This window comes from Pristis pectinata, chromosome 2 (assembly GCF_009764475.1).
Source record: "Pristis pectinata isolate sPriPec2 chromosome 2, sPriPec2.1.pri, whole genome shotgun sequence".
Taxonomy (NCBI): domain Eukaryota; kingdom Metazoa; phylum Chordata; class Chondrichthyes; order Rhinopristiformes; family Pristidae; genus Pristis; species Pristis pectinata.
In genome coordinates, this window is record NC_067406.1 from 145,509,897 (window position 1) to 145,534,937 (window position 25,041).

The following is a 25,041-nucleotide window of genomic DNA, read 5'->3' on the forward strand; positions in this document are numbered from 1 at the left end:
CCAAATGAAAATCTGGCGTGGAGCTGCAAATTTTAAGATATTTTAGAGCAGTAGAGTCAAGAGTGTCAGGAAAGAGTTTTAGAGCACATATGACTGAAAACTGAACCAACCTAATGTTGTAATAGCAAGGGATAGGATTAGCAGGTGGTCTTTTCATTTGTAAGTAAGTTGTGTTTCATAGTTTGATATACTTTATGATTAAATACATTGGTAGGTTAAGTCGTAGAGTTGTACCGCACAGAAAGGGTCCATTCCACCCATCACATTCATGCCGATCTTTTTGCCTATTTACACAAATCGCATTTGCTCGCTCTAGGTCCTTCTTACCAATTTACATACCTATCTGAATATGCATTGATAGATTGAGAAATGTTAAAGGTTTAAAAGGAAAAGTTTAAAAATTACACTGAAATTTCCTGAACATTTATGTCCAGACTTAGCAAGCACCTACCTTCACTTGAAGCTATGTCTTTCAAAGTGGATGTTGATGCCTTAGAAAATTCACATGGTGCCACGTATATAAGGAAGAAGGCTGGAAAAGTGGCAGGTGAAAACCAACTGAAAGAACGTGGGTATGTGGGAAATGTTAAAGTTGATTTTTTTTTTGAAACACAGAAGGAACAGAGTTTTAAATCCAGGTTTTATCCCCACTTGTATAGTGTTAGAGTGAAAGGCAGAGAGAAAGCTTTGTATGATTTCAGCCCAAAGAGGAAGGAGGCAAAATAGGATTTGGGTCTGTCGTATGAGGTAGACCAAGTGCCAAACAGAAATTACTTTAGGAACAGAGGGTATTGTCTCATGGTGTAGTTTAGTGGAAAAGGAACAATCTAAAGCATCTTAATTGAAAAAGAACTAACTTCAATGAGATGATAAGGAATCTGGCTAGAGGAAAGTAAAACCAAATATGACAAAACTGCAATGGAACAATGGGTTACACCTGAAGAATTGTTCAGCTACAGACAGGGTTCATTCCCAAAACAGAGAAAAAAAAACTTCAGAGGTTTCGTGGGTTTCGCTTCGGCAGGCGTCAGGACTTTGGAACAGATAAGTTTTTCTTTTTTTATATATAAGGTTTTTATTATAAGGTTCTTTTTTTTATGTTTTTTATATATAAGTTCTCATCGGGAATAGTGGGGGCAGGACTGTGCAGGCGCGTGACATCAGCAGGTAAAGCGCGGGCAGTTTAAAAAGCAAACCGCCATATCCAGTGGGCAGCTGAGTGAGAGGGAGCAGAGTGGTTGGGATTTGGCTCAAGGGGCTTAGGCGTAAAGGGGCGAGGAAAAGTAGGTGACTTGAGGAAAGGAAGGAGTATGAGTGCAGTTTCCTGTACTAGATGTAAGATGTGGGAGTTCTCGGAGTCTCCCTGCCTCTGGGAAGGCTACATCTGCACCCGGTGTGTCGAGCTGCAGCTCCTGAGGGACCGTGTCGGGGAACTGGAGATGCAGCTCGATGACCTTTGTCTGATCGGGGAGAATGAGGAGGTGATAGAGAGGAGTTATAGGCAGGTGGTCACACCGGGGCAACGGGAGTCAGGCAAGTGGGTCACAGTCAGGAGGGGGAAGGGGAAGAGTCACGTACTAGAGAGTACCCCTGTGGCTGTACCCCTTGACAATAAGTACTCCTGTTTGAGTACTGTTGGGCAAGACAACCTACCTGGGGGAAGTAACAGTAGCAGTGTCTTTGGCACAGAGTCCGGCCCTGTGGCTCAGAAGGGTAGGGAAGGAGAGAGGAGGGCAGTAGTGATAGGGGACTCTATAGTTAGCGGGGCAGACAGGCGATTCTGTGGACGCAGGAGAGAAACTCGGAAGATAGTTTGCCTCCCAGGTGCCAGGGTCTGGGATGTTTCAGATCGCATCCAAGATATCCTGCAGAGGGAGAACAGCCAGAGGTCATGGTACATATTGGTACCAATGACATAGGTAGGGAAAGGGATGAGGCCCTGAAAAAAGACTATAGGGAGTTAGGAAGGAAGTTGAGAAACAGGACCACAAAGGTAGTAATTTCAGGATTACTGTCAATGCCAATGAGGAGGTGGTTAAGTGCGTGGCTGAGGGACTGGAGTAAGGAGCAGGGATTCATTTCTGGATCATTGGGGCCTCTTTTGGGGCAGGTATGACCTGTACAAAGAGGACGGGTTGCACTTGAATCATAGGGGGACCAATATCCTGGCGGGGAGGTTTGCTTAAGGCTACTGGGGGGAGTTTAAACTAGAATTGTTGGGGGGTGGGATCCGAACTGGAGAGACTGGGGAAGAGGTGTTTGACTCTCAAACAGAGAAAGCTAATAGTAGGTACAAGAGCGAGGATAGGCAGGTGATAGAGAAAGGACGTACTCAGACCAGTTTGAGATGTGTCTATTTTAATGCAAGGAGTATTGTGAACAAGGCGGATGAGCTTAGAGCTTGGAAGAATACTTGGAGCTACGATGTGGTGGCCATTACAGAGACTTGGATGGCTCAGGGACTGGAATGGTTGCTTTAAGTGCCAGGTTTTAGATGTTTCAGAAAGGACAGGGAGGGAGGCAAAAGAGGTGGGGGAGTGGCACTGTTGATCAGAGATAGTGTCACGGCTGCAAAAAAGGTGGACATCATGGAGGGACTGTCTACGGAGTCTCTGTGGGTGGAGGTTAGGAACAGGAAAGGGTCAATAACTTAGTGTTTTTTATAGGCCGCCCAATAGTAACAGGGATATCGAGGAGCAGATGGGGAAGCAGATCCTAGAAAGGTGTGATAATAACAGAGTTGTTGTCATAGGAGATTTTAATTTCCCAAACATCGATTGGCATCTCCAGACAGTGAGGGGTTTGGATGGGGTGGAGTTTGTTAAGTGTGTTCAGGAAGGATTCTTGACACAATATGTAGATAGGCCTACAAGAGGAGAGGCTGTACTTGATTTGGTATTGGGAAATGAACCTGGTCAGGTGTCAGACCTCTCAGTGGGGGAACATTTTGGAGCACTGGAGAGAGATAGGAACAGACAGACTAGAAAGGTGTTTACTTGGAGTAAAGGGAATTCTGAGGCTCTCAGGCAGGAAATTGGAAGATTAAATTGGGCATAGATGTTCTCAGGGAAAAGTACTGAAGAAATGTGGCAAATATTCAGGGGATATTTGTGTGGAGTTCTGCATAGGCATGTTCCAATGAGACAGGGGAGTCACGGGAGGATACAGGAACTGTGGTGTACAAAGGCTATAATAAATCTAGTCAAAAGGAAAAGAAAAGCATACAAAAGGTACAGTGAGCTAGGTAATGTTAGGGATCTGGAAGAGGATAAGGATTGCAGGAAGGAGTTTAAGAAGGGAGAGCCAGGAGGGGACATGAGAACGCCTTGGCGGGCAGGATTAAGGAAAACCGCAAGGCATTCTACAAGTATGTGAAGAGCAAGAGGATAAGATGCAAAGGAATAGGACCTATCAAGTGCAGCAGTGGGGAAAGTGTGTATGGATCCGGAAGAAATAGCAGAGGTACTTAATGAATACTTTGCATCAGTATTCACTACGGAAAAAGATCTGGGGGATTGTAGTGAGGACTTGCAGCAGCCTGAAAAGCTTGAGCAGGTAGATATTAGGAAAGAGAAAGTGCTGAAACTTTTGGAAAGCATCAAGTTGGATAAGTCGCCGGGACCGGATGAGATGTACCCCAGTCTGCTGTGGGAGGCGAGGGAGGAGATTGCTGAGCCTCTGACAATGATCTTTGCATCATCGATGGAGATGGGAGAGGTTCCAGAGATTGGAGGGTTGTGGATGTTGTTCCCTTATACAAGAAAGGGAGTAGAGAGAGCCCAGGAAGTTATAGACCGGTGAGTGATTGAGAAGATCCTGAGAGGCAGGATTTATGAACATTTGGAGAGGTATGATATGATTAGGAACAGTCAGCATGGCTTTGTCAAGGGCAGGTCCTGCCTTATGAGCCTGATTGAAATTGTTGAGGATGTGACTAAATACGTCGATGAAAGGAGAGCAGTAGATGTGGTGAATATAGATTTCAGCAAGGCATTCGATAAGGTACCCCATGCAAGGCTTATTGAGAAAGTAAGGAGGCATGGGATCCAAGGGGACATTGCATTGTGGATCCAGAACTGGCTGGCCCATATAAGGCAAAAAGTGATTGTTGAAGGGTCGTATTCTGCATGGAGGTCGGTGACCAGTAGTGTACCTCAGGGATCTGTTCTGGGACCCTTACTCTTTGTGATTTTTATAAACGACCTGGATGAGGAAGTGGAGGGATGGGTTAGTAAGTTTGCGGATGACACAAAGGTTGGATGTGTTGTGGGTAGTATAGAGGGCTGTCAGAGGTTACAGCGGGACATAGATAGGATGCAAAGTTGGGCTAAGAAGTGGCAGATGCAGTTCAACCCAGATAAGTGTGAAGTGGTTCATTTTGGTAGGTCAAATATGATGGCAGAATATAGCATTAATGGTAAGACTCTTGGCAGTGTGGAGGATCAGAGGGATCTTGGGGTCCGAGTCCATAGGACGCTCAAAGCGGCTGCGCAGGTTGACTCTGTGGTTAAGAAGGCATATGGTGTATTGTCCTTCATCAATCGTGGAATTGAATTTAGGAGCCGGGAGGTATTGTTGCAGCTATCTTGGACCCTGGTCAGACCCCACTTGGAGTACCATGTTCAGTTCTGGTCGCCTCACTACAGGAAGGATGTGGAAGCCATAGAAAGGGTGCAGAGGAGATTTACAAGGATGCTGCCTGGAATGTGGAGCATGCCTTATGAAAGCAGGTTGAGGGAACTCAGCCTTTTCTCCTTGGTGTGAGGATGAGGGGGAACCTGATAGAGGTGTATAAGATGATGAGGGGCATTGATCGGGTAGATAGAGGCTTTTCCCTAGGGCTGAAATGGTGACCACAAGAGGACATAGGTTTAAGGTGCTGGGGAGTAGGTATAGAGGAGATGTCAGGGGTAAGTTTTTTTTACTCAGAGTGGTGAGTGTGTGGAATGGGCTGCCGGCAACTGTGGTGGAGGCGGATACGATAGGGTCTTGTGAGACTGTTGGATAGGTACATGGAGCTGAGAAAAATAGAGGGCTATGGTAAGCCTAGTAATTTCTAGGGTAGGGACATGTTCGGCACAGCTTTGTGGGCCGATGGGCCTGAATTGTGCCGTAGGTTTTTCTATGTTGGGAACCAAACCTAGAGCTCTCTGGATGACACAGTGGATGGGGAATTTAATGAAAAGCAAAAGCAAGTCTGGTGAAAAATTCAAGTGAGAACCAGGTAAGCTGAGAAGGAAGATGGAAAGGATGAGGGAAAATTGCAGTTGATGTAAAAGGCCTGTAATTATTAAGTTAGTGGTCAGGAAGGGTGGGTCAATTGGGGATCTGCAAGATGAGGTATACGTAGGATCAGATGGCATTATGAGAATACTAAACAAGTAGTATGTACTTTTTTAATCCAAGAAAAAAGAGGCTGACGGAAGAGGAGATAGTAGAAATAATGGATAAAGTAAAGATGGATGAGGAAGAAGAGGTACCAGAAAGGCTGATTATGATTAAAATCAAGAAATCAATTGGTCTGGATGAGATGCATTGAAGGTTGCTGAGAGTGGGCTGGAGGTTGCAAAAGAACTTTTCATAATCTTTCATTAGTGGGAAATGGAAATTCTGGGGGAAGATAAAAGGATGTACAGACATGTCCAGCAATGACAGGCCAGTTAAATGAGCCTTGTTACAAGGGAAGCCTCAAATAATCAGCACTAATGCAACTTGGAGAAGTTTGGGTCAATAAAAGAAAATCAGAACAGACCTATTGAAAGGAAAATTGTATTTCACTAACCTTACTGAATGTTTTGAAGAGGTAAGACAAATAATAACAGGACACTAAGAAAGTAAAAATAAACAGAGTCAGCATCGATTTATGTAGGGAAATTGTTTGACAGATTTGAATTTTTTGACATTGTGATCCCTTGTTCTAATAGTTAAAATCATAGAGTAAAACAAAAGCCATTTAAGAACATAGAACAGTACAGCACATAACAGGCCCTTCGGCCCACATTGTTGTGCCAACATAGCTATTCCCTCCTACCTACAGAATACCCATACCCCTCTATTTTCCTCTCATTCATGTGTCCATCCAAGCCCCTCTTAAAAGCTCCCAATGAATTTGCCTCCACCACCCTATCAGGCAACGCATTCCAGGCATCCACCACTCTCAGTAAAGAAAAAAGTACCCCTCCTGTCTGTTCTGTACCTACCCCCTCTCACCTTAAATGCATGCCCTCTAGTATTTAGAATTAGAGTCATAGAATCATACAGCGCTGAAAAAGGCCATTTGTCCCAACTTGTTCAGTGGGCACCGTTATGTATTAACCCTGTCACCCAGCACTTGGCCTATAGCCCTCTGTGATTCAAGTGCTCATCTAGACACTTAAATGCTGTCATTGACCCAGCTTCAACCACACTTTAGGCAGTGCATTCCAGACACTAGTCACTCTCTGGATAAGGAAGGTCGACCCCCACATATCCCTCTGAATCTCTTCTCCCTTACCCTAAACCTATGTCCTCTAGTTTTATCTAATATGGGGAAAAGTTCCCTGCAGTCTACCCTAAGTAGGGCAGACACGGTAGTGTAGCGGTTAGCATAAAGCTATTACAGTGCCAGTGACCCGGGTTCAATTCTAGCCGCTGTGTTAGGAGTTGTACGTTCTTCCCGTGTCTGCATGGGTTTCCTCTGAATGCTCTGGTTTTCTCCCACATTCCAAAGACGTATAGGTTAGGAAGTTGTGGGCATGCTATGTTGGCACCAGAAGCAGAAGTTGGCGACACTTGTGGGCTGCCCTCAGAACACTATACGCAGAAGATGCATTTCACTGTGTGTCTTGATGTACATGTGACTAATAAAGATATCTTATCTATACCCCTCATAATTTTATAAACCTTAGTCATGTCCCATCTTAACCTCTTCCACTCCAGGGAAAAAAGGACCTGGCTTCTGTAGTCTCTCCTTCTAATTGAACTGCAACATCCTGGCGAAACTCCTCTGCACTCTCTCCAGTACTATAACAACCTTCTTATACCTTGGTGATCAGAACTATACACAGTACTCCAGCTGAGGTCTGACCAAGGTCTTATAAAGTTGGAATATAACCTCCCAATTTTTGTATTCATTGCCCTGACTAATGAAGGCCAGTATCCCATATGCCTTCCATGTTATCTACCTGCATTGTCACCTTCAAGGAACTATGAATATACTCCAAGGATCCCTTCAAGGATCTATGGACTTGTTCCTCAATACTCCTTAAGACCTGACCATTCATGGTGTACGTCCTAGCCTCAGTAGTGCATCACCTCACATGCTATTGTAGTCTGTCGGACTGATCTTTACCTTGCCGAGGCCAGACGTCAACTCTTGGGCACTTCCTTTTACTTAGCCCTCAAACTTGACCCCACCAAAGAGCATCAGGTCATTGTGTCCTGCACGATGACTGACCTTATCACCACTGGAGATCTCCCCTCTACAGGCTCCAACCTCATAGTTCCCCTACCCAAGATCCACATACTCAACTGCCCCAGTAGGCCCATTGTTTCTGCCTGCTCCTGCCCCACTGAACTTGTGTCCTCGTATCTTGACTTCATTTTGTCCCCCTTGGTCCAGACCTTTCCCACCTATGTCCGTGACACTTGGCATGCCCTCCATCACTTCAACAACTTTCAGTTCCCCGGCCCTAACCACCTCATTTTCACTATGGAAGTCGAATCCCTGTACACTTCCATCCCCCATCAGGAAGGCCTTAAGGCTCTCTGCTTCTTCCTCGACAACAAACCCAACCAGTCTCCCTCCTCTAGCTGGCAGAACTGGTAGTCACCCTCAACAACTTCTCTGTCAGCTCCTCCCACTTTCTACAAACCAGAGGTGTAGCCTTGGGCACTCGCATGGGCCTCAGCTATGCCTGCCTTTTCATCGGCTACGTGGAACAGTCCACATTTCAAGCCTACACAGGTAACGCTCCCCAACTCTTTCTCCGCTACATTGAAGACTGCAGTGGGGCTGCTTCCTGTACCCATGCTGAGCTCATCAATTTCATCAACTTTGCCTCCAACTGCCACCCTGCCCTCAAATTTACTTGGTCCATCTCCGACACCTGTCTCCCCTTTTTGGATCTCTATCTCCATCTCCATAGACATATTAACCACAGATATCTTTTGCAAACCCCACTGACTCCCACAGTTACCTTGACTACTACTCTTCCTACCCTGTCACTGGCAAGGATGCTATCCCCTTCTCCCAGTCCCTCCACCTCATCTGTTCCGACAGTGAGGTTTTCCATTCCAGGACATCTGAGATGTCCTCTTTTTTTCAGTAAACTGGGTTTCCCTTCCACCACTATCATTGCAGCCCTCACCAGCATCTCTTCTGTTTCCCGCATATCTGCCCTCATGCACCCCCCCCCCCCCGGCAAAACGACAGGTTTCTCCTTGTCCTCACCTACCACCCCACGAGCTTCCAGATCCAACACATCACTCTCTGCAATTTCCACCACCTCCAACAGGACCCCACCACCAGACAGATCTTCCCCCTCACCCCCCCCCCCCCCCCCCGCGCTTTCCTCAGGGGTTGCTCTCTCTGCGACTCCCTTGTCCACTCATCCCTCCCCACTGATGACTCTTCCAGCACTTATCCCTGCAACCATGCAAGATGCTGCACCTGTCCCTACACCACCTCCCTCACCACTATTCAGGACCCTAGACAGTCTTTCCATGTGAGGCAGTGCTTCACCTGTGAATTGAGGATGTCATTTATTGCATCTGGTGCTGCTCATGGGGCCTCCTCGACATTGGTGAGACCCGACAGAGATTGGGTGACCGCTTCGTTGAGCAACTTCGCGCTGTCCACCACAAAAGCAAGGATCTCATGGTGGCCAGCAACTTCAAATTCTATATCCCACTCCCATGCTGACATGTCTATCCATGGCCTCCTCCACTGCCACATTGAGGCCAGATGCAGGTTGGAGGAAAAACAACTCATATTCCGCCTTGGTAGTCTCTAACCTGATGCCTGCAACGATAATCTCTCAAATTTCTGTTAACCCCAACCCTCTTTCCCCCCCCCCCCCCCCGCCCCTTTGTCTTCCCTCATTCCTGTGGCCCCTTCACCCCTTCTCTTTCCCCTCCCCTGACCTCATGACGTGCGCATCTATTCCACACCCCCATCCCTTTTTTCCATGGTCTTCTGACCTGGATTCCTTCTTCAGCCCTTTGCCTCTTCTACCTATCACCTCTCAGCTTCTCACATCACTCCCTTTCATCCCCACTTCCCACCCACCTACCTTCCCCCGCTCACCTGGACTCACCTATCACCTGCCTGCCTGTGCTCCTCCCCTGACATTCTGGCTTCTGCCCTCTTCCTTTCCAGTCCTGATGAAGGGTCTCAACCCAAAATGTTGACTGTTTATTTCCCTCCATAGATGCTGCCTGACCTGCTGAGTTCCTCCAGCATTTTGTGTGTGTTGATCATCTCACATTTGTCTGGATTAAACTCCATCTACCATTTTTTCAGCCCATTTTCAGCAACATATCAATATCTCCGGAGCTGAAGACTACCTTCCACACTATCAACAATTCCACCAGTCTTTGTATCATCTGGGAACTTGCTGATCTTGCCTCCTGGCTCCCACATCCACATCATTCATGAATATTACAAACAACAAGAGTCCCAGCAACAATCCTTGAGGGACACCACTAGTCACAGGCATCCAGTTGCAAAACTAACCTTGTACCATCACCCACTGTCTCCCATTGCTAAGCCAGTTTTGAATCCAATTTGCCAACTTGCCCTGGATCCCATGGGCCCCAACCTTTCACCCACATGCGACCTTGTCAAAGGCTGAACTGAAGTCCATGTAAGTCACATCTACTACCCTGCTATAATCAATACACTTTATCTCTTAAAAGAATCAAATTAAATTGGTCATTCAGGATCTACCTTTGATAATGCCATATTGGCTGTCTCTAGTGCCTGCCTTTCCAAGTGTTCATTAATCCTCTCCCCAGAATGTTTTCCAGTATCTCTCCTACTACTGATGTTAGGCTCGCAGGTCTATAATTACCAGGGCTCTTCCTGCTCCCTTTCTTGAAAAGGGGAATCAGGTTTGCTGTCCTCCAATCATCTGGTACTTCACATGTCCAGAGCAGATTTAAAAATCTCAGCCAGAGCACCAGCAGTCTCTTTTCATGCCTCCTGTAGCAGCATGAGATAAATCCCATCCGGTCCTGGGGATTTATCCACGATTAAGCCTGCCAAAGCACCGAGTACCTCCTTTATTTATGGAGACCTGCACTAGACTTTCACCTACCCCTTTATTGAATTCTCCAACTACAAAATCTTTTTCCTTAGTGAATACCAATGCAAAGTATAGATTTAGGACCTCACCAATACTTTCTGAAACCACGCACAGATTGCCACTGGTGTCCCTAATGAGCCCTACTTTTTCCCTGGTTGTTCTTTGGTCCTTGTTATACATATAGAATGCCTTCGGATTAACCTTAATCCTGTCTGCCACTGATTTCTCGTGACCTCCCTACCCCTTACCTTTGTAATTTCCTTTTTAAATGCCTCCCTACCTTTTTTATACTCTTGACAAGCCTCCCCCATCTTTAGTTCCCTATACCTGTCATTTGCTTCCTTTTTTTCTCTTTATCCAATTCTCAATATCCCTCGACATCCAGGGTGCCCTGTACATGTTACCATTGGGTTTTACTCTTGCAGGAACATGTTGGCCTTGAACTCTTGCTATTCCTCTGAATGCTTCCCATTGTGCAGATGTAGACTTACCTGCAAGTAAACACCCTCAATCTACCTTTGCCAGGTCCTCCCTTACGTTAATGAAATTGGCCTTGCCCCAATTTAAGACCTTAATTAGTGGGCATGGACCCAAGAGGTATTGGTGAGGTCCTACATCTATATGTTACATCGGTATTCACAAAAGAAAGAGTTTGTAGTTAGAGAATTCGATAAAGGGGTAGGTGAAAGTCTAGTGCAGGTCTGCATAAAAAGGAATCAGAATCAGGTTTATTATCACTGACATGTATCGTGAAATTTGTTGTTTTGTGGCAGCAGTATTGTGCAAGACAAAAATTACTATAAGTTACAAAAATAAATAAATAGTGCAAAAGAGGAATAATGAGGTATGGTTCATGGACCGTTCAGAAATCTGATAGTGGATGGGAAGAAGCTGTTCCTAAAATGTTGAGTGTGGTTCTTCAAGCTCCTGTACCTCCTCCCTGATGGTAGCAACGTGAAAAGGGCATGTCCCGGATGGTGAGGGTCCTTAATATGGATGCCGGCACCTTGAGGCACCGCCTCTTGAAGGTGTTCTTGATGGTGGGGAGGGTTGTTCCCATGATGGAGCTGTCTGAGTCTACAACCCTCTGCAGCCTCTTTCGATCCTGCACATTGGAGCTTCTATACTAGGTGGTGATGCAACCAGTCAGAATGCTCTCCACCATACATCTGTAGAAATTTGCAAGAGGTACTTGATGCTTTGGTCCATCCCTATCCTTTTCCATAACCACTGTAAAATGTACGTAATCTCCAAGATATTCCACTACTGACACTCCCTCCACATGACCGGCTATGTTAAGGTCCAGTAATGCTCCTTCCCATGTTGGTCTGTCTACATATTGCATCAAAAAACTTTCTTGGACATATCTCGAAAATTTATGAGAGACAATTTCCCACACACAAAGCCATGCTGACTATCCCTAATCAGATCCTGTCCCTCAGAATTCCCCCGAGTAACTTTCCCACCACTGATGTTAGGCTCTCTGGCTTGTCTTTGCAGACTGTCTTGAAATAAGAGCACAACAATAGCCACCATCCAGTCACCTGTGGCTAATGATGATACAAATATCTGTACCAGGGCCCCAGCAATTTCATACCTTCCCACAAATGTCCTAGGATACACTTGTTTAGGCCCTGGGAATTTTTGTGTCTTTATGCACTTCAAGACTACCAAAACCTCTTTCGAAATGTCAATATGTTTCAGGACACCACTGCTCTCTTCCCTGAATTCACTAGCTTCCATAACCTTCTCCACAGTAAATACAGACGAGAAGTATTCATTTAAGACATCGCCAGTCTCCTGTGGCTCCACACATAGAGGACCACACTGATACTTAAGGAGACTTATTCTCTCTTAAGTTACCCTTTTGTTCTTGATATACTTGTAGAATCTTTTAGGATTCTCCTTTACCTTATATGCCAAAAATATCTCATGTCCCATATCTCGTGGGGTGGATATCTCGTAATGTATGACTACCATATTGGAGTTTTCCCCTTAATGCACATTGACTTTAGTTTTACCAGGCTTTTTAGATGCCACTGAGTCAAATGTTGCCTTGACATCAAGTATGGTCGCAGTTAAATGTCAATTAATATTACTGGGCAATAATGGTCAATTGAAATCGAGTACTGCCACTGCCTTCAAATTCCCAGAAGGTGACATTAGTAAATGGTGAAATCACTAAATTTCAAAATTGCTTTTTGCCAAACTATTGTATGAAACACTCTGTGATCATTCAACAGTGGTTGTATTTACATATCTATGACGTGGATTGATTTACCAGCTGCTAGGTGTAAGGAACAAATTTGACCTGCACCCTTTCTGAAAACTTCATGACTGCAGTTTCCACAGAACACAGTTTATTTTCTTTGCTTTTAATCTATTCTGCTTTGGTGGTTCCTTCTGACATTGCTTTTTTTATTTTACAGACAAGGTGATACAAAGAAAAAGAAGAAGAAAAAGAGAGGTTTTTTCTTTAGATTTCTTATTTCTTCTTTCCAGTCAATTTTGAAGTAGCATTTTGTGATAAATTTTATTGTTCATTTAGTATGTTACTTTGCTTGACACCCTAAATTAGTTTAACTTGAATCTTGAGCAGCATGATTGAATAACTTTATGAAAGCATTTAGTTGGAAATTATTTCTCAATAGCACCCCTCATATCACGCGAGGCAATTTATGGCACTTCAGCTACTTAAAACATGCAGCTGAGGAGAGAAGACCTTACATATACTGCATGCTTCCTCATTTTCTTCTTGGTCTTTTCCCTGCAAACTCCAGAAAGTTGAAAACAGTGAGTTTTGTGGAGGTGTGAGCTCGAGTGGTTGGCATGCCACAGTGCATGAAAAGCTCATATCAATCCAGAGTTACCAGCTTGGACCCATGATCATATCTGTACTTCCAACTGAGTATAGAAGAGCGTACAGTGGGTAGTGTTGCTGCCTCACAGTTCCAGAGATGCTTGTTCAATCTTGACATCCAGTGCTGTCTGTATATTTGTGTGTTCACCCTGTAAGCACCTGGTTAACTGGGTGCTCTGGTTACCTCCCACGTGCCAAAGACATGCTGGTTAGAGAATTGGGATAGAGTTGATGAGCAATAAAGAGAATAGGTTACATGAAAATGAAAGAGGGGAGTTATATCAATGAGATTGCTCTGAGAGCCAGGTGGAATGACATTCAATGTTGGAAGAAAATTTTAGAAGATAGAAATATAAAGTTGTTTCTGTTTCAGAGTTTTCAAAAGATTTTGGGAATGGGAAAGCCTTTTCATTATGACACCAAGTTTTAAGAGAAGACAGCTATTTTAGACATTCTAGATCTAACCCTAACGCTAAGAGCTAGACCAGTGAATGTAAGCTACATTAAACATGTGTAATTGTCTTGCTTTTTAATGTATAGGTAAACTACCCAAAAATTATGATCCCAAAGTGCCTCCAGATCCAGAACGATGGCTTCCCATGCGGGAACGCTCATATTATCGTGGGAGAAAGAAGGGGAAGAAGAAAGAACCCATTGGGAAAGGAACTCAAGGTGCAACATCATCTGGAGCAAGTGAACTGTGAGTGTTTGCAGTGTGTAACTGTTCTTTCTATGTACCAGTGGTGAATACTGCGTGGGTAATTAGCAAAGGATGAAATGTGATTCCATCACTTGTAGGATGGAGTGGCCTCCTCGTGCTCCTAGATTCTAGGATTCTAACTGCAGATGACACTGAACCTTTTCTCCGAATAGAGTAATAGGTATTTCATAGTTTGAGGTAATGTTTGAGATGGTCAGGTTTCTGTCTTGCCTCGAGGATTCTAGGGAACTAGGATTCACTTTATAAATAAGAGGGGTCACCCACTTAAGACAGGTGAAGCAATTTCTTTTTCTCATCAGGTTGTGACTTTGGAATACCAGAGGATATCTGTTTAAGGTGAGAGGAGCAAAGTTTAGAGGAGATGTCAGAGGTAGGTTTTTCACACACAGTGGTGGGTGCCTGGAATGTACTGCCAGGGGTGGTGGTAGAGGTTGATACAATAGGGACATTTAAGAGACTCTTAGATAGGCACATGGATGTAAAAAGAATGCAGGATTATGGGCTGTGCAGGAGGGAAGGGTTAGATTGATCATGGAGTAGGTTTATGTAGGTCAGCACAACACCATGTTCTGCTCTTCCTCAATGAGTTGTAGAATCAGAGTCTATGATTATTTGAAGGCAGAGGTGGATGGATTCTTGATAAACAAGGAGGAAAGTAGAGTTGAGATTACAATCAGATTAGCAACATTCTTATTGGATGGCAGAGCGGGTTTGAGTGCTCCTACTTTTTATCTTTGTGTAGTCCAAAAGATGCTGGAAATCATAAGATCACAAGACAAGGGAGCAGAAGTAGGCCATTTGGCCCATTGAGTCTGCTCCAAAGAAAAGGGGAAAAAATAGAAAAAGAAATGAGAAATGGTGGGGGGGGGGTGGGGGAGGCAATGAGGAAAAAAAAACTATTCTAACCGCAATTTCTGGCCTTATCCCCATATCCCTTGATATCTTAACTAACTAGGTATCTTTCTATCTCCTCCTCAAACGCCTCTAATGATCTGGCCTCCACTGCTGTACGTGGCAAGGAATTCCATAAATTCCCTACCCTCTGGCTTAAGAAATTTCTCCTCATCTCTGTTTTAAACCTGTACCCTCTAATTCTAAGATTGTGTCCTCTGGTCCTGGACTCACCCACCAAGGGAAACAGCTTGGCCACATCTACTCTGTCGAGTCCTTTCAACATTTTAAATGTTTCTATGAGGTCCCCTCTCATTCTTCTGTACTGCAGTGAGTACAGTCCAAGAGCTGACAAATGCTCATCATATGTAAGCCCTTTCATTCCAGGAATCATCCTCATAAATCTCCTCTGAACCCTCTCCAACATCAGCACATCCTTCCTAAGATGTGGGGCCCAAAACTGTACACAATATTCCAAATGAGGCCTCACTAGTGCCTCGTGGAGCCTCATCAACACTTCCTTACTTTTATACACTATACCTCTCGAAATGAATGCCAACATAGCATTCGCTTTCTTTACCACCGAAATAGAGAAAATTTTGGAAATATTCAGGTGGTAGCACCCATGAAGGAGAAACAGAATTAATTTTTCCAGTCAATGATAACTGTTTCTGTATTTACCTGCTGACCCTACTATTGCCAGCATTTTCTGTTTTAGAATAAATTGTTTCTGTAAGGAAATAAACCAGGCATTTAAAACTACACCTAAAAAAAACACGATTCAATGAGAAGCATGAGTTTGTTTAGCCCAGTGAAAAGTTGGTTACTAAAGGTGAGGAGTTTTGTTTCCAAAGGTACTTGGTGCAGATAGGAGCCAGGAGCCCTACTCCAAGTCTAGTTCCTTTGGCTGCTTCCTGCTCTGTAGCTAGTCTGGGTGTTGGTAATTCGGCTGCACAAGGACCACTGGATTGATCTCAGGATGAGTGAAGAATGTGAGCAGCCAGGCAGCAAATTAAGTTGTTTAGAAACTTTCAAACTGATGACAGACTTGGGTAAAGATCTATTGTTAACGTAAAGAACAAGAATTGATTTCAGTTTTAAAAAGAACAGGATGTTTGTGATTTAAGTCGCCAAAACACTGGGTTCCCAGTACTGCTGAAGGATATAAATTCAGAATTTTGGTTTATATTTTCTGGCCACGGATTCTGAATGGCCCATTATGTATTTCCACTATTTAATGTTCTAGTTTTAATTTGTTGCATTTGTATTTTCCCTATCATTCCCATGTGTTTAAATGGGCTAACATAAACTGTTTCTGATCGTAAATAGCCACCATCTCCTGATGTATAATCATGCCCTTGGGATGGGAACGGGAACTGAAGTCTCTGGCCCATCTGCAGATTCAAACACACATTCTTCAAATGGTTTTAAAAAGAACCATTATTCATGGCTATTACCTTGTTCGAGAGTTGCCTTACAGCAGAGAAGTGCAACCTCTGTCTCTTCCCTCCATTGCCTCTCTGTTCTGTTCCTTGCACTGAGGAGGAAGGCACTGCTACTTCTTGCTCACATCTGTCCATTTGACAAACATGAACTTGGACAGAGAAATTTGTTCCTCTGTCAACCAAAAGTGAATTAGGCATCGGGTAATACAGCACAGAAACAGGCCTTTTGGTCCAACTGGTCCATGCTGACCACACCATCCTCCTTGCTAGTCCCAGTTGCCTGCGTTCGGCCCATAACCCTTCAAGCCCCTCCCCTCCATGTACCTATCCAAATGCCCCTTAAATGTTGCAATTGTACCCACCTCGAACACTTCCTCTGGCAGCTCACTCCAGGTACTCACTACCCTCTATGTAAAGAAGTTACTTCTCAGGCGTCTTCTAAATCTCTCCCCTCTTATCTTGTATCTGTGCCCTCAAGTTTTGGACTCCCCAACCCTGGGGAAAAGAGTATGACCTGTAAAGTATGTCCACCTTATCCATACCCCTCATGATTTTATAAACTTCTTTGAGGTCACCCCTCATTCTCCTACGCTGCAAGGAATAAAGATCCAATGTGGCCAACCTCTTCCTAAAACTCAGGCCCTCTAGTCCAGGCAGGATCCTCATAAATCTCTTCAGCACCCTCTCCAGCTTGACAATGTCGTTCCAAAAATAGGGTGACCAAAACTGTACACAATACTGCAAGTGTGGCCTCACCAACAACTTGTATAACTGCAACATAGTGTTCCTACTCCTAAAATTGATGCCCTGTCTGATGAAGGCCAGCATGCTAAACACCCTGTTCACCAACCTGTCTACTGTAGTAGGCCATATCTCAAATGATGAGTCTGAGGACATGATATCATGACAACAATCTTTCCCTCAATGTCAGCAAAACTAAAGAGCTAGTCATTGCCTTCAGGAAAGGGGGTGGTGTATGTGCTTCTGTCTGCATCAACGGTGCTGAGGTTGAGAGGGTTGAGAGCTTCAAGTTCCCAGGAGTGAACATCAATTGTCTGTCCTGGTCCAACATGTAGACGCCACGGCCAAGAAAGCTCACCAGTGCCTCTACTTCCTCAGGAGGCTAAAGAAATTTGGCATGTCCCCTTTGACACTCACCAACTTTTATCGATGCACCATAGAAAGAATCCTATCTGGTATGGCAACTGCTCTGCCCAGGACCACAAGAAACCGCAGAGAGTTGTGGACACAGCCCAGCACATCACTGAAACCAGCCTCCCCTCCATGGACTATGTCTGTACCTCTCTCTGCCTTGGTGAAGGGGGCCAGTATAATCAAAGACCCCATCCATCTGGGTCATTCTCTCTTCTCTCCTCTCCTATCAGGCAGAAGGTACAGGAACCTGAGGGCAGATACCATTAGGCTCAAGGACAGCTTCTATCTCACTGTGACAAGACTATTGAACGGTTCCCTTATACGATGAGATGGACTCTTGACTTCACAAGCTACCTTGTTTGACCTTGTGCCTTATTGTCAACCTGCAATCCACTTCCCTGTAGCTGTGACACTTTACTCTGTATTCTGTTACTGTTTTTACCCTGTACTACCTCAATGCACTGTGTAATGAATTGATCTGTACGAACAGTATGCAAGACAAGTTTTTCACTGTACCTCGGTACAAGTGACAATAATAAACCAATAACTGAGTGGCCACTTTCAGCGAGCTGTGCACTTGTACTCCCAGGTCCCTCTGTTCCGCAACACTCGTCAGTGCCCTGCCATTCACTGTGCAAGTCCTACCCTGGTTTGAATGTCCAAAATGCATCACCTCACACTTAACTAAGTTGAAATCCATTTGCCATTCCTCAGCCCATCTCCCTAACTGATCAAGATCTCTTTCCAATTCATTGTAACTTGCTTCACTATCAACAAGACCTCCCAATTTAATATCGCCAACAAACTTGCTAACCATGACATGTACATTCTCATCCAAATCACTTGTTTAAATAATGAACAACAAAGGTCCCAACACTGACCCCTGGGGTACCTCACTAGTCACAGGCCTCCAGTTGGAAAATCACCCTCTGCTTCCTATCATCGAGCCAATTCGGAATCCACCTTGCTAGCTCCCCCTGAACCCCATGCGACCGAACCTTCCAGTTTGCCTGCCATGTGGGACCTTGTCAAAGGGCTTACTAAAGTCTATATGGACAACATCCACAGCCCTACCCTCATTTATCCCCTTAGTTACCTCTTCAAAAAAACTCCAAAAGATTCATCAAACTTGACCTCCCATGCACAAAACCATGCTGACTATCCTGATCAGGCCTTCACTATCCAAGTGATGGTAGATCTTGTCTCTCAGGATTCCCTGCATTAACTTCCCTACAGCTGAAGTCAGGCTCACTGGCCTGTAATTCCCTGGCCTGTCCTTGCTACCCTTGAACAATGGAACAACATTAGCCACCCTCTAGTGTTCTGGAACTTCACCAATGGCTAACGATGAAGCAAATATCTCCAGAAGGGCCTCTGTAATTTCTTCTCGCTGGTTTCCCATAAGGTCTAGGGTTGCACTTGTCAGGCCCTGGAGATTTGCCCACCTTAATGCACTTCAAGGCTACAAATACCTCCTTCCCAGTAATTTGCATGTGATCCAAGACTTAACTACTTATTACCCTCATTTCTGTGGTATCCATGAAATTCTCCTTAGTAAACACCAAGGAGAAATAGACATTAAAAATCTTAGCCATCTCCTGTGGCTCCACATGTTGGCAACCCTGATGGTCTTTAAAAGGTCCGAGTTTCTCCCTAGTCACCCTTTTACTGTCAATATAACTGAAGAACTTCTTGAGATTATCTGTAACCCTGCCTGTCAAATCTATTTCATACCTTCTTTTTGCTCTCCTGATTTCCCTCTTAAGCCTGGTCTTAAATTTTTTATATTCGTCGAGGGATTCATTTGTACCCAGTTGCCTAAACACAATGTACGCTTCCTTTCTTTTTCTTGACCAGAGCCTCAATATCTCTTGTCAGCCAGGGTTCTCTGAACTTGGTATGTCTACCCTTCACCCTAAGGGTGGGCCTTGCTCCAGTTCAGGACTTTAACCTGTAGACCTGTTCTATCTTTCTCCCTAACTATTTTAATAGAATTTTGGTCACTGGACCCAAAGTGCTCCCCAACTGCCACTTCAGTTACTTGGCCCACCTTGTTCTCTAAGAGGAGGTTCAGTATTGCTCCTTCCTGAGTAGGTTCCTCAATATATTGCACGGGGAAACTGTTTTGGACTCACTACACAAATTCTGCCCCATCCAGGCCCTTTGCACTGTGGGTGGCCCAATCGATACCAAGAAAATTGAAATCTCCCACTAGCATTAAGATTGATCACTACCTGACTATTCTCACAACTGTGTGCAATTTCTCAACACATCTGCTCCTCAAGTTCCTGCTGACTATTGGGGGGTTGATAATATAACCCTACCAAGGTGACCGTCCCCTTCTAATTTCTGAGCTACCCAAATGGCCTTGTTAGATGATCCCTCAGGAATATCCTCTCTAAGCACTGCTGTTATGTCCTCCCTTATCAAAAATGCAACACGCTCTCCACTCTTACCTGTTCCTCTATCTCACCTAAAGCATCAGTATCCTGGAACATTGAGCTGCCAGTCCTGCCCTTCTGTCAGTCATGTTTCTGTTATGGCCACAATATCCCAGTCCCAAGAGGCAATCCACGCCCTCAGTTCATCCGCTTTACCTGTTAAACTGCGTGCATTGAAATAGATGCAGTTCATTGAAATTATGCATTTATTGAGGCTATAACTGCAGTCAGTGTCAATTGGTAATTTAGTCTTGTAGTTCACCCGCTGATGAGAGTTGACCTGATCTCAACCTGAATCCTAAAGCACCAGTACATCCTGGAGATAGAACAAACAGCAATGCACAAGCACCTACATTTGTGGGAGGCCATGGATGCACCCCACAGTTTGAAAACCCTTGGATAAAAGTAACCCCACATTAAATAATGTGGAATTATATTTGTATATAATTAGATAGTCTGATGAAAAAAAATCATAGTTATGTTACTATCATAACCCCAGGTAATTAAATTTATGTTGTCATGTATCGGCATGCTGATGGAATATGTTTAAAAGCTGTATCTTATAGCCCAGGTTAATGATTATTCTGCCTTCCAATTCAGTGATGCAAGCAAGACAGTGAATAGCCCACCGACATCCCCAAGACCTGGGATTGCAGCAACGGTTGCACCATCCAGTAACATTGTGCCCCCTCGGCAACAGAAACCTTCGGCAGCTTCCAAGAAAAAGCAGCAACAGAAAAAGAAAAAGGGTGGAAAAGGGGGATGGTGATGCCATTTAATTGTGTGAAACAAAGTTCTACACATGCACAGAGACTTGAAACAATCAATGTAAACACATTATGGTGTTAAGAGCTTCAATAATAAAGGACTCAATGTGACAATCTTTTAAGTGCTCAAATATATTTAATATTTACAGATTCTTAAGTGAAGCACCTATCCTATGGGCATCTAATACTTTCTTAATTCGAGAACTAAGTGACTAATGCATATCAGCACTCCTTTGTTGTTTCAGCTCAGTCCAGTTCCAATAACTCAAGGTAATGAGAACATGGGGTGAGGGGTCAAGGGGGTAGGGGTGGGTAAGGCAACTGAGAAGGTGGAGGTGAGAAATCAAAAGAGGTGGCGCACAAGAAGTCTACAACCCAACATGTCAGGACTTTTCAAGTACTTTGTAAGTGTGATGAGAATTTGATGCCTTTGGCCCTTTTGGGCAGTGGGTCCTGGACCCCTCCCACACTCTGTGTAAATAAGAGTTTCTTCCAAAAGCATAAGCAGAACAAATGTGGGCTCTTAGGTCCTTCACACCTGCTCTACCAATCAATAAGGTCATGGCTAATTTTTACCCTCATTATCTCTGTCCTCCCTTCTACCAATTCCTTCCTTCTCCCTGAAAGTGGCTGCACAAGTTGATAGAGTGGTAAAGAAGGCATAAGGCATCCTTGCCTTGATTAGTCAAGGCATTGAGTTCGAGTCAGGAAGTTTGTTGCAGCTGCATAAAACTGTTTAGGCTGCATCTGGAGTATTGCATTCAATTCTGGTCGCCTCATTACAGGAAGGATGTGGAGGCTTTGGAGAGGGTGCAGAAGAGGTTTACCAGGATGCTGCCTGGATTAGAGGGCATGTGCTATAAGGAGAGGTTGGACAAACTTGGGTTGTTTTTTCTGGAGCGGTGGAGGCTGAGGGGAGACCTAATCAAAGTTTATCAAGCTATGAGAGGCGCAGACAGGCAGTTTCTTTTTTGCCCTGGGTTGAAATGTCCAGCACTAGAGGGCACACATTTAAGGTGAGAGGGGCAAGTTAATGCTTTTAAGAGGCCCTTAGGCACAGAAAATGGAGGGATATGGATATCATAGGAGGCAGAAGGGATTAGTTTAGTTAGGTGTTTAATTAGTTCGGCACAACATCGTGGGCAGAAAGGCCTGTTCCTGTGCTGCGTACTTTGAATCTGTGCTCCGTGGTTTTGATCTCCGTTGGGAGAAAATGATCCCTCAGTTCATGTTGGCCCCGTGTAATTTGGCTCATCCCTGGGGGTGGGCGCCTGGCTGCTCGCAGGCTGACGGCTGCGCCTGCTCACAATGCGGCGCCGCTCACAGAGGCCGTGTCGGCGCCAGGGGGCGGAGGCCTGGGCGTGGCTCCGAGCCCGGAATGAAGGCCGCGCCCCTCCCGCCACTTCCTCGCTGAATCGGTGGTGCTACTGCTGATGCTGGAGCAAGTTTATCGGACGGGGCTGCTGGGGGTAGCAGTGGCGCTGGTGGGGGGCGTCCTTTACGCCGCTTGGGGCAGATGGTTCAGCGGCGAGAGGTCGGTGATCCAGGCGGAGGCTGAGGAGAGGCCGGTGAATGAGGCTGAGCCGGAGGAGACCCCGGTGATCCAGGCGGAGGCTGAGGAGAGGCCGGTGATCCAGGCGGAGGTAAGGCCGAGAGTTGCTCGTTTTGTTCTTCATTTACTGACCTTTCAGGCACCGGGATTGCATCACAGTTTGTGCTGAAATACTTGGTATCAATGCAAATAGAAACGTTCTCGCCGAGCTCTGTGGTTGTTACCTTCACGTAGAAAATTCCAGCCTGATCTATTGGTATTTACCTCAGTTGAGATAGGGTCAGACAGTTTAGTTGTCTAAACTTTTTGGTTTAAGTTTTCCTCTTAAAAGATTCCGCATAGTTTTCACCTGACACCACGGGTAATTTTAGGCAGCAATCCTTATGTTACAAATTGCGTTTGTTTTTGCCTCTCTTGGACAAGCCCTTTCAAAGCAAATATAATTGACGGCCAGTAAGGAAAATCATAAGATTATTATGGAAAAAGCCACTTTAAGATAAGATATAAGATATTTATTTATTAGTCACATGTGCATCGAAACACCGTGAAATGGGTCGTTTTGCGTTACCGAGAATGTGCTGGCGGGTTAGATTAACTATGAGCTTGAGTTTACTATAAGAGTATTAATATTAGGAGCACGAGATCGTGAGGGCCCTCGAGCCTTCTGGTTTCAGCCGGGGGTGGGTGTTACGAAGCATGGTAAAATATTGTAAAAGAGATGAGCCCCCCCCCCCCCCCCCAGGCAGGGAGGTTTACTCTGTCAAAACAAGCTGCAACTGAGCTGGAGGTGCCTGTGATTGACATTCTGTGAGCAAATCCCACAGCACTACTATCACCCAACAGGAAAACAAATTAAGTTTATACTTTTTCCCCTTTGCTCCTGGTAGCAAAATTCCCAGTACCTGAATTTTCAACGTACACTGCTACGTCGAAATTCAAAGGCAGAGAATGACCTTTTCAGTGGTTTACATTTCACTTCTTCACTACTGCAAGATCTCAAGTTGTCTTCAGCCTGGTCGTCTGAATTCATCCACTTGTTCCAATACAGGAATTGTTCTTTTTAAATAAGTCAGCATGTTTTGCTTCCATGCAGTCAATACGCAGACAACTTTTTTCATATCCTTAAATACATAATACAGACAGCTCCACATAACAGCTGTTCAGGTAATGAAAGTTTGCCCTTACAGAATTCACAAATTATTACCCAAAAACTTGAGAGACAGAATAAAATTTGCTCTTGCAGAATATGTGGGGAAAAAAGTAAATAAATGTAACAGAATATAACAATACAGACTGTTTTTGAGGAATGCACCCCGCCCCCACCCCCACCCACCCTGTGGTCTTGCATTGTATTATCTTAGGATTTTAAAACATCACCCAAGAAGCCTTCCTGTGCTGAATGTGTTTTTCCACTATTTTTATCAAAACTGTATGTCTTACCAAGTTTTGGCTTTTACTCCACATTGTCACCAGCACTCCCTCATTCCCCAGTGACTAAAACTCACCTCAATGTGGAAAATGCAGTTCTATTATCACTTCCTCAAATTTTGTTGTTTTGACTCTGCAATTTATCTTCCTTTTTTTTGTCTTATTCATTGCTGCTTTGCATTGGTGAATGTTTTTTGTCATGTCTATAAAAGCTCAGAAAAGTCTTTCATTTTTGATTCTGAGTCTTTGTGCAGGACTTTGCATCTCTCAGCTCCATGTGTTGTGGCATATCCAAGTCGTGCAATATATTCCATAATTTTTGAGCTGCCTGCCCAATTCTACCACTCCTTCTGAATCTCCACAACCTTGAGTGTCATGAATCATCTTTTTATGTGGAACTATGTTCAATGACAACATTTAAAGGACATTTGGATTACATGGATAGGAAAGGTTTGGAGGGCTATAGGCCAAACGTGGGCAAATGAGACTAGCTCACTGGGCAACACAGTCAGCATGGACGAGTTGGGCCAAAGGGCCTGTTTCCATGCTGTATGACTGTCTGACTCTGGAAGGTTTAGAGAGAGATGGGACTAACTTAGGTGGGCACCTTGGTCAGCATGGACGAGTTGAACCGAAGGGCCTATTTCCATTCTGTATTACTCTACGACTCTTTGACGCTACCAAGTCTGGAGGGCATGAGTTAAGGGGAGACTGGAGAGGCTGGGGCTTTTTTACCTGGAGTGTAGGAGGTTGAAGGGTGACCTTGCAGAGGTATGTAAAATCATGGAGGGAATGGTCATCGAGAGTAAAGTCCTAAACTAGGGAGTATAGATCTGAGAGAAGAGAAATTTAAAAGGGGCATGAGCATTATGTGCTCAGATTGGATGCAATTTGTTAAGTGTGCTCAGGAAAGCTTCCTCAGGCTAAATATATAATGCCCTATTGGAGCAAGGGAAAAGCTTGACTTTTCTTGAGAAATAGGGCAGGACAAGTGACTGAGGTGTCAGTGTGGGAGCACATTGGGACCAGTAACCATAGTTCTATTAGTTTTAAGTTTGTTATGGAAAGAGAGAGGTCTGGTCCACAAGTTAAAATTCTAAATTGAGGCAGGGTAAATTTTGACAGGAACTTGCAAAACTTGATTGGAGTAGGTTATTTGCAGGCAAAGGGACATCCAGTAAGTTGGAGGATTTTAAAAGTGACAATGAGAGTTGAAGATCTGCATGTTACTGATAGAGTGAGGGGCAAGGCTGGCAGGAGTAGGGAACCCTGGATGATGAGGGACGTGAGGCTCTGGTCAGGAAAAAGGAGGCATAAAAATTTATTGGTAAATTGGTTTATTATTGTCACATGCCGAGGTACAGTGGAAGAACTCCTCTTGCATACCATTCATACATATCAAATCTTTACATGGAACACTATTGTCATGGTTCTGAGTGCTGGCCCTCGATTCAGCTCCATTGATGGTGCCTCGTTATGCAGCACGTGGAGTCCA

General features: G+C 44.6%; 1 protein-coding gene across 1 annotated transcript in view; it reads left to right on the plus strand.

The window, feature by feature from the left end:
- The window catches only part of srp72 (signal recognition particle 72), an 83,353-nt gene extending 62,673 nt beyond the window's left edge, over positions 1-20,680 (plus strand). The window contains exons 16-19 of the mRNA XM_052045316.1: positions 435-572; positions 12,716-12,753; positions 13,687-13,846; positions 20,400-20,680. Coding sequence (XP_051901276.1) covers positions 435-572; positions 12,716-12,753; positions 13,687-13,846; positions 20,400-20,568 — 505 coding nt within the window. The 3' untranslated portion in view covers positions 20,569-20,680. The remainder of the gene's footprint in view (positions 1-434; positions 573-12,715; positions 12,754-13,686; positions 13,847-20,399) is intronic.
- Positions 20,681-25,041: the final 4,361 nt, after the last annotated feature.